The 10,994-nt window shown below is 41.6% G+C and overlaps 1 protein-coding gene across 1 annotated transcript; it reads left to right on the forward strand.

Moving 5' to 3' along the window:
- Window positions 1-304: 304 nt before the first annotated feature.
- Window positions 305-9,617, forward strand: LOC122815243 (leucine-rich repeat extensin-like protein 1). The gene is made up of 4 exons (XM_044087582.1): window positions 305-334; window positions 8,485-8,664; window positions 8,757-9,026; window positions 9,072-9,617. The coding sequence occupies exons 1-4, from the start codon at window positions 305-307 to the stop codon at window positions 9,615-9,617; spliced, it is 1,026 nt and encodes a 341-aa protein (XP_043943517.1).
- The last annotated feature ends 1,377 nt before the right edge of the window (window positions 9,618-10,994 follow it).

The raw sequence follows: 10,994 nt of genomic DNA on the forward strand, positions 1-10,994 counted from the left end.
AGTAATTACCTAGGCAAAAACCTCTTAGCATCCAAGAATTGCATCAGATCCACATTTTGCAAAAGTATATGAATGCGCTAAGGCAGAAGCCAAATAATATATGTCATACTGTTTTAAATGAACTAAACTATATAAGGTTATTATCGTAGGTGAACCAAAAGCAGTTATTAATTATCCCGTTTCTTATTATATAATCATGTTAATTTCGTAAAAGGCAAGCAACCTTAAGAAAGAATAGCAGCATATAAAAACATAACATACAAATTAGGAAATAATTTATGTCTCACTCAGCCTTAAACATATCATGCGCTGTGAAGAATTACCATTGAACTTGGTGCGTTTCTGAGCTTCTAGTTTCTATAACAATCCTATATATTCATTAGCAAGTATTCATCTTAGCATCTGCTACCTAGCATGATGAAAACAATAAAAGACAAACATTCCATGAATTTATAAGATAGAATAAAAGAATTCCTATCTTATCTATATAAGGTCATAGCAGCACGATGAAATCAAACCATGATGTATCATTCTTAATATATATATATGCCATGGTTTCTTCATTATACCTTATTCTGTATAGAAATAGAAAAACGCTATTATAATCAATAGAGCATAAATAGCGCCTTTATTAACATCCTCAAGTACATGTATAGATCAAACAATGTATAAGTGATGTAAATAAGAAAACGCCACTCTTGTGGCGATAAAAAGGATTGCCACACTCAAACAAAGCATAGGAGAGAGTAAAAACTCAAACCTCCAATCTAACGCTCCAAATACACATCATGCAAAATGTTATAGTGATCAGGAGCACGATCACCAACAGGTCCCGGTAATACTAGATAGGTATCAACATATAATATTCCTTCAGTATTCAGTCACAACCAGTGGGTCTCATATCAACGAGCAGGGGCTTGTCAAAAAACATGCTCACCAAATTTATGAACAAAGCCACAGCATAAGGGCATTAGTGTCAAGCATAATTAAATGCCAACGGAACCATAAAGCATCCCATTGGCTATATAATGTGGATAGTCAAAAATATAGTAGAAACAAGTATATATATAGATCAAACAATGCACAAGTGATGTAAATAAGAAAACTAAGGATGATACAATGATACAATGTATCACTGAGGATGATGTCACAGTGCACTGAGCAGCATATTACCATCACTGAGGATGATGCAATAATACAATGATACAATGTATCACAGAGGATGATGCCACAGTGCATTGAGCAGCATATTACCATCACTAAGGATGATACAATGATACAATGTATCACTGAGGATGATGTCACAGTGCACTGAGCAGCATACTACCATTACTGAGGATGATACAATAATACAATGGTACAATGTATCACAGAGGATGATGCCACAGTGCATTGAGCAGCATATTACCATCACTAAGGATGATACAATGATAGAATGTATCACTGAGGATGATGTCACAGTGCACTGAGCAGCATATTACCATCACTAAGGATGATACAATGATACAATGTATCACTGAGGATGATGAAACAGTGCACTGAGCAGCATATTACCATCACTGAGGATGATACAATGATACAATGTATCACTGAGGATGATGTCACAGTGCACTGAGCAGCATACTACCATCACTGAGGATGATACAATAATACAATGGTACAATGTATCACAGAGGATGATGCCACAGTGCATTGAGCAGCATATTACCATCACTAAGGATGATACAATGATACAATGTATCACTGAGGATGATATCACAGTGCACTGAGCAGCATATTACCATCACTAAGGATGATACAATGATACAATGTATCACTGAGGATGATGTCACAGTGCACTGAGCAGCATATTACCATCACTGAGGATGATGCCATGATATGAGCAAAAGATGAGGCTGTCTTTCTGGTGTAATTCTAAAGAGATCCAATATTTGTTGGCTTAGGAGTTCATGGTTAGCAGGCCATGTTGCTTTGCAAAGAATGGCCTGCATCTGTCCCCTATAGGCTTTTGAATGCTGGATAAAACTTTATCCACCCCCATAGTGCCTTTTTTAGGGAATGCCAAATTGACAAACATACCAACATAGCAAAATCAAATCAACTGACCCTCAAGGTGTTACTGCTCAGTGCCAGGACCCTAAATAAAAAACTACACGAGCCCTCCTCACATTCTGGAATACAGACATCAGCGCAGTTACAGAGACACAGTTTAAAGTGGCAGAGAGTAACCTGTCAGTGCAAGGTTTTAGTCTCTTCCACACGTTTAGCCCACTATCTATATAGACAAGGGCTAAAGGTGGAGGTGGCCTGATATACATCAGTAACAAACTGCGGTGGTGGTAGTGCGGTAGCGTTGTCACCTCACAGTAAGACGTTGTCCTGTTCAATTCTCAGCTAGAGTGTCTTCTGTGTGGAGACATGCGTGAATGGGCGTAACTTCGTTGAAGGTTGTGTTCAGGGTCGGCAACTCAACACGTAAAAAATCTACTGCCAATCATTAGCAGACCGGAGTTCCGCTGTGGCGACCCCTAACCGGGAAAAGCCGAAAGACACAAACAAAACAAGCGTACTTCTAGGTGGTCAAACAGGATGACATGCTGGATTCCTCCATGTGCAGATCACCATAAACAAAATTCCATACCATATTCTTGCCTGCTATAGGTTACCCTCCATGTCCCAAGAAGCTCATTAATTACACACTGTATTCTTTTAGTGAGGTACCTCTGTGGACAACAGACATAAAGCTGTCTCCTTTCAAATTCAAAATAAACTCATTAACTCCATTAAAACCAGTAACAGTTAAGAACTATTCTAAGACAAACTACCTTTTATTAAGTGAAGGTTTGTCAAAATTCAATGTCCCTCCAAACTTCAAGAACACAGAAGCCTCTGCTGAATTGCTCTCAGAAATTCTGTACAGCCATGTTAATAGCTGCATAGAGGCTACTGTACCTACCAGAAATAAGCCAAGAACTAGTTCCTGAAACAAACTGCCCTGGTGGCATCCCAAATTAGACAGGATATACAACAAAAGGAAAAATATTCTGGTAAAATTCAGGAAAGGGCAATTCCCATAAAGATAAAAACTATCTCATCAAACTAAATAGGCAACTAAGAGAGATAATTAGGTCAAACAAAGGCAACACTGAGATTAGGATAGCCTTCCAGGTGAAAGTTAACCATAAGGCCTTCTTCAGCAATGTCAGAGACCTCGAGTGCAGCACACAACAATGTGCTGAACTAGTGGTTAATGGTGTCACATTCACCAAGCTTGGTGAGATACCAAACTTGTTAGAGGCAAATTCAATTCCAGCTTTACCCCCCAAAAATATTTATTTACTCGGAAAGTCCGACTTGGAACTAAGCCAATTTTCAACAGAGGTCTGGGGAGAAGTGCTCCAGATGCATGTCTTTGTAATGTGGGAGGAAACCAGAGTACCAAGAGAAAACCCACACAAACACAGGGAGAAAATGCAGACTTCACACAGAATGAACTCCAGACAAGAATTGAACTGGAGAACCTCTTGCTGTTAGACAACAACGCTACCACTGCACCACTGTGCCATCCTCTCTCAAACATAATACCTCCATCTATAACTAGGGTGCTTCTCCTGGCTGCGCTCACTAAGGCAAAGGAAAAAGTCTCAATGGGTCCTGATAACATCCTGGGGTGCCTCTTGAACATTCTAAAATATGACTTAACAGGACCCCTGGAGTCCCTATTCAACTACAGTCATAAAACAGGCTTTGAGCCATGAGCATGGACAACTGTTATGGTCATCTACCTTCATTAGGCAGGACATTCAACTGATCATGGAAACTTCAGACTCATTAGTCTGACTAGTCTTATTTTCAAAGTCATGGAAAGAATTATCATGAAGATTATCAACAAGGACATAGGAGACCTCCAGACACTGGATCCATCCCAGCCTGGCTTTGTCAAAGGAAGGTCAAGCTTAGTGAAATTGATGGACTTCTTAGAGAAAAGGTCACTAAGGCAATGGATGAGGGGAACGTGGTGCTTACTGCCTACCTACATCTGGCTAAAGCATTTGATATAATACCACACTTGAGCATTGTTAATGAACTTAAGGAACTAGGCATTAACCCCTTTATAGCATGTTGAATAGCTACCTGGCTCACTGATGGGACCAAAGAAATTAGGATTGGTGAAGTCACCTCCACCAAGAGGTTAGTCACCAGCGAAGTCCATCAGGCCTCTGTGCTGGTCCCACGTCTCTTTAGCATCTACTACTCTGAGGTCAAAGCCAATGTCAAAGTCCTCTGGCTGACCAAATTCACAGATGTTTGCAAATTGAGAGCAGCCATTGAATCCCCCCCAAGACAAGAATACCCTTCAGGAAGATCTAATACAGACAAACACTTGGTACCAAATCCATGGTCTAAAACTCAATGCCAAGAAATGTATTATAGTACCTTTTGGGAAGTTGGCCACCCCAGGTAAGTATGTCATCAATAAAACACCCCTAAACGTTGATCAATCAGTCAGGGATCTGGGAACTCATGTAGATAGTAACCTAGCCTTTGACCAACAAGTGTCCAAGTTAATAAGAAAGGCTTTCTATGTTGCTCAACTATAAGTAAGGACTTGGAATCTCGGTCCAGAGAAGTCATTGTACCACTGTACCTGGCCTTCATCAGGACCATCATACGGTATAATGCCCCCCTCAGTATGTACCTGACCAGACACGTGTAGCAACTAGAACATCCACAAAGGTTCCTTATAAAAAGAATAAAGGGAGTAAATACAAGGGAGTAAACACAATGTCCTATGTTGATCACCTCTAAGCCCCCTGTCTTTACTTGGCGTCATACAGAGTTCTGAGAAGTGATTTTTGCCTGGCGTGCAGGCATCCCCGAACCTTGTATGGATGAATCTTTTGAAGATTCAGGACAAAAGCGCTTATTTATTTATTTATTTTTCAATGTTTAATAAAGTAATTTGGGTGACATTTGTGGTTCTGCTGTGGATCTGTACTGGTTTTGAAATCGCGTTTTCAACTCCTACGTCGCTTCATATTAGAACAGACTGAAGGAGAAAGTGAGAAAGACAGGGAATTGCAGAAAGTTAAACAGTTTTGCATTAAAGATAGCTGTCAGTGAGTAGCCGACTCCAAATCCAGACAAGTGACAAGTGGAGTACCTCAGGGTTCAGTCCTAGGACCGCTGTTGTTTGGCATCTACTTCTCTGAAGTACAGGCCAACACTAAGGGACTCTGGCTAACAAAGTTTGCAGATGACTGCAAACTGGGAGCCATTACTGAATCCCCAAATGATGTGGATATTCTACAAAAGAGCCTTACAGAAACAGATGCTTGGTGCCAAAGCCATGAGCTCAAGCTTAATGCCAAGAAATGTATAGTTATCCCCTTTGGGAAAAACATGTACTCATGAATTACCACATAGGTGGCAGTACACTAAACACTGAAAGTGTGACAAGAGACTTAGGGACACAGGTGGACAGTGGTCTCACCTTCGATAACCACATTGCCACAACAGTCAGGAAATCCTTCTAGGTGACACACCTCCTCACTAAGGGCTTTTCATCCAGAAAAAAGGAGGTAATTGTCCCATGTACTCATCCCTCATTAGACCCATTATAGAGTACAATGCCCCATTTGGTATGCACCTCACAAGACATCTGCAACAGCTGGAAAGGCCGCAGAAATACCTCGCAAAAAGAATCACTGGCCTAAAGCAGATGCCCTATGCTGACCATCTAAAAAAACTCCAGCTATACTCTGTAGCATATCGTCTACGCAGAGGCAATCTCTGCTTAACATACAAGGCCATGTCAAACCCTGAGCTGTTGGACATGCTCCACTTAAAGAAATCCCAATCCCTCAGAGCCACATGCTCCAGGGATCTAAACCTTGTCATCACAATGAACAAAACATGCTGGAGGGATAGGTTCCTGACCCAGAGACTCTCCATACTCTGGAATAGACTGCCCATACATGTCAAGCAGAGTGCCTCCTTGGCCCTCTTCAAAAGAAACCTTGACGATTGGATGGGAGATAGGAAATTCACCCCAGGGATCACGTCAGTCACCTTGCTAGACAGGGGTCCAGGGAAGTAAATATTGTGGGAAGAAATATCCAGGAAATTGTTATGGCTAGGCTTGTATAGGCCCTAGGAGCGATAGCCTAGTACTAACCTATGAACCTATGAAAACTGTAAAAGTGGCATTACAGTACTGTTTGTTGATAATTATTTAATGAAAGGTAACAGACTTCCAGCTACTTTTCCGTGATAACCATATCAGTTGAAATAGTTGACACATCTCATTTAGATATAACATAGACTTAGATATCATTGTGACAGTAGCTGTGATTTCCAGTAATAGATTAGTTAACTAAGTCTAAGATAAGTCACACTGTACTGTACCACACAAGTATGCATGAAAATGTAACTTCCTGTGCAAATAGCACCTCTACCAAAGGAGACCACAGTGTGGTCAGAAGACAGTATAGATTTGTATAGTCCAGTACACACAGCAGAAAATCTACTTTTACTATTTGATGTCGGTGCTGTAATCTGCAGTTTTTAGCAGCTACAATTTTTTCCATTGCCAAACAACTAATTTGCTACATTTTAAGTCCTCTCCTGGTATCAGACAAGATATTTGATATATATGGAGTGCCATGGGAGCATGCAGAAGTGCAAATCAACACTTGTAAATATAAAATCTAAAGTGTGATTAGCTGCCTTGAATATTAATCCCAAGACTAAGGTATCTCAGATAATTCATCTCATTCCAAGGTACAGATGTCATGTGAACTGCGGCTTTCTGTTCACACTGTTTATGTCAGATGTGTGTAGCAATTGAATTAGTCATGCAGGGAAATCCCACAGACTATTAAAACTGATTCTGGGCAGCCATTCAATAGCTTCTCATCTGACTAAAAACCTGAAACATAAGTTTGGCTACAAGCCTAAAACTGATAAAGCCATGGCAATATCCTTCATGAAATGAGTACCTTGGAAACAATACATATTTTTAATGCTGAGAGGCTACAGAAATGCAGTACATTTGACTGTAGTAGTCTTTCCTGCAAGACAAATATTCATTTGCATTTCTAATAATAACATTTCATTTGTAAATCAAACACAGCATAAACTTGATGGTTATTCAGGAAAGATATGATGTCCTTCTATGTCACTGTTGCAATATTCCTTAAAGAAGAGATGTCCTGCCATGGGCAGCTCGTCGCTTGGCCAGTATAGATTAACTTAAAAGAGATATTGTTTACGCCATATGTCACATTTATGCTCCCCACACAGAACTTAGGGCATAAAAGGGATGTACAGATGTAACTACCCAGAATGTCTTTTGCCGCCAGTTTGAATGCCGCTAGTGTCAGTTGTTTTGAACATTTTGTTGCTGTACTGAGTTTTTAGCAACACCAGATAAGTGCCCCATTGGGGTTATTTTTATTTTTATTTTTAAATTTACTTTCCTGGCCTTATATTGTTATCACTACCTAGAGTTCATGTCATCCAAGAGGAGAAAATGTTAATGCATGAGGCAGAGTCCCCATAAGTATCATCATGAACAGTGTCTTTTTTGTTTGGGCAACTCCCATGACCATACCTCTTGTAGTATCTGTAAGCCATTTGTGCCTAAGCCACTAAGAAGCCATTTGTCTTCCCTGGCTATTTATCTGGAAAACCAATGGCTTAGACTTAGGAATACTTTAACCCCAAGGCACTCCCACTAGGTAAGAAGAAAAAGGTCAAGAAGTCTCGGCCAGATTATTTAGCTATCCAGCCTCCAACAGGTGTCCCTCTAGAAGCAGGTGATAGCTCTGCTGGTTGTTCAGTATTTACATCGGATTCCTCTGCTGCACCCCTGTCAGAAGCGGGCATAGATCCTTCTTTTCATACATCCTCTGAGACTTTGCAGATGTCTACTCAGGACACTGAAGGGGAACACTGGTTGATTATCTTGGAGGTTCCTAGAAGGATTCTGCAGATATTGGCTAGGGAGGAAGTTCTGGGTTCTGTTCTCGCATCTCGCCATGGGAGAGACCGTCTGGTATTTGTTAAAGATGATGTCTCATCTAAGCAAAGACAAAAACTGAAGCATGTTTTAGTCTGTCCTGTGGATTCTGAAAGGGAATAATAGGAGTTTACTCAGGGAGTGTTCTATGCCTTAATGGCCCTAAAGCCACCACAAGGGGTTTCAGTACCCACTCCTCCTTGGACCTCTACCCCTTCTAAACAGTTTAGGGAACCAGATTCCTCAGATGAGGATTCCCTTTCTGGTGAGGGGTCTTTGTCCTATTCTTCACAGATGTCTTCACCATTAGCTTATGGTTCTGATGATGAGAAGTCTGTTAACATTAAGTCTCCTTTTGAGGAATTGTCCTCTGCGGGCACAATTGCTAGTATGATAGAATTCTTTAAGTGGGATTTTCTCAAGTGTCAGATATTCAGTAAATATATTATGAGCTGCTTCAGGTGGATACTCCTAAACCATTGGTAGTTCCTCCTGTGTTACTACAGGTGTATACTCCTAAACCATCAGCAGTTCCTCCAGTGTTACTACTGGTGTATACTCCTAAACCATCGGCAGTTCCTCCTGTGTTACTACAGGTGGATACTCCTAAACCAGCAGCAGTTCCTCCAGTGTTACTACAGGTGGATACTCCCCAAACAATCGGCAGTTCCTCCTGTGTTACTACAGGTGGATACTCCCAAACCAATCAGCAGTTCCTCCAGTGTTACTACAGGTGGATACTCCTAATCCATCGGCAGTTCCTCCGGTGTTACTACAGGTGGATACTCCTAAACCATCTGCAGTTCCTCCAGTGTTACTACAGGTGGATACTCCCAAACCATTGTCAGTTCCTCCAGTGTTACTACAGGTGGATACTCCTAAACCATCGGCAGTTCCTCCAGTGTTACTACAGGTGGATACTCCTAAACCATCGGCAGTTCCTCCAGTGTTACTACAGGTGGCTACTCCTAAACCATTGGCAGTTCCTCCAGTGTTACTACAGGTGGATACTCCTAAACCATCTGCAGTTCCTCCAGTGTTACTACAGGTGGATACTCCTAAACCATTGGCAGTTCCTCCAGTGTTACTACAGGTGGCTACTCCTAAACCATTGGCAGTTCCTCCTGTGTTACTACAGGTGGATATTCCCAAACCATCAGCAGTTCCTCCTGTGTTACTACAGGTGGATACTCCCAAACCATTGGCAGTTCCTCCTGTGTTACTACAGGTGGATACTCCCAAACCATCGACAGTTCCTCCTGTATTACTACAGGTGGATACTCCCAAACCGTCGGCAGTTCCTCCTGTGTTACTACAGGTGGATACTTGTAAACCATCGGCAGTTCCCCCTGTGTTACTACAGGTGGATACTCGTAAACCATCGGCAGTTCCTCCTGTGTTACTGCAGGTGTATCCTCCCAAACCATCGGAAGTTCCTCCTCTGTTACTACAGGTGGATACTCCCAAACCATCGGCAGTTCCTCCTGTGTTACTAGAGGTGGATACTCATAAACCATCAGCAGTTCCTCCTGTGTTACTACAGGTGGATACTCCCAAACCATCGGCAGTTCCTCCTGTGCTGACTACCTTGTAGATACTTTCACTGCTGCCAAGTCTCCTGATTCTCAGTCTCCTGCTCCTCAGAAATCTGACAGGTTCTATAAGGTTCCTGAAGATTGTCTGTTTTAGTTTACATGCCCTTCTGCTGATACTGCTGTGGTGTCGGTCTCTTCTGAAAAACCTTCTAGACTTTTGCCCTCTTCCAAACTTTTGCCTTCTGTTAAGGATAGTAGGGGAATGGAGAAGATTGGCAAGAAAGTTTATACTATATCTACTTTGGCCTTTAGGGATATTTATTACCAGACTCACATGACCAGGTATGCTTTGGCCTTGATTACTCAGGCTTGTCAGGTTATCTCTGCCCTCCCTGATTCTGATCACAAATCCTCTGCCTTACCTGTTTTAACTTCTGCTTCTCAAATGGGTCACCACTCTATTAAGTGTAGCTATAATGCTTCTGATGCCTCTTCTTGGGCTGCAGCTTTTGTGACCATCATGAGGTGTTATTCTTGGCTGGATCACCAGTCTCTTTCTGTGGACATTAAGACCAAGTTGCTGGATGCTCCTTTGGATAATAAACATCCTTTTGGGACTGCTACTACAGACTTGTTTAAGTTTCTTTAAGAAAAAGGCAAAGCCTTGCAAGACAGTAAACATATTTTTGTCTCTCTTATCATAGGTTCATAGATTAGTACTAGGCTAACTGCCCTTATGAGCCATTTTGAGCCTAGCCAATTACCCCATGTGTGAATCAAACCATGAACATTGTGTCTGTAAGATAGAAACCTTAACCATTATACCAACCTCCCACCTATCCCTAAGTTACAGAGGAATTATTCTTCTAGATCTGCTCTTGTTCACAGGCAACCCCATCAGGTCTCTAAGGGTAGGAAGGGTGAGAAGTGAGCCCCCTCTGCTAACGGTTCTCAGATTTCTGTGACCCAGAATCCTCCTTTATCTGATAAGCCTGCTTCTCTTTGACAACTGCTCCCCCCCAAGACAAAGTTCCTTTGTCTTCCAAATTGGCATCTCATCACTTCAGACTCTTGGGTTCTATCACCTGTCAAGGTTACTTCATGTAATGGACATCTCTCTCTCCTTTTTCTGGGATTCCTCAACCTCCTCTAAAGCAAGTTCATCATTTCCTGGAGGGTCTAGGGTCCTGTTGAACCATGGGATCATTCAACCTGTCTCCCCCTTACCAAGCAGGATGGGATTTTTATTCTAGGATGTTCCTGGCTCCACAAAAGGACAGCACCTGGAGACCTATTTAAGATCTCTTTTGGCTCAACACCTTTCTTGAGATCCCTTATTTTTGGATGCTTACTGTTCAAACTCTGTTTTCTCTTTTATTATCTCAGGCTTTTCTGGTGGCCTTGGATCTGAAAGATGCTTGTGTTCATATCCCTAT

Source organism: Protopterus annectens, chromosome 1.part1, assembly GCF_019279795.1.
Source record: "Protopterus annectens isolate FY-2018-M chromosome 1.part1, PAN1.0, whole genome shotgun sequence".
Taxonomy (NCBI): Eukaryota; Metazoa; Chordata; order Ceratodontiformes; family Protopteridae; genus Protopterus; species Protopterus annectens.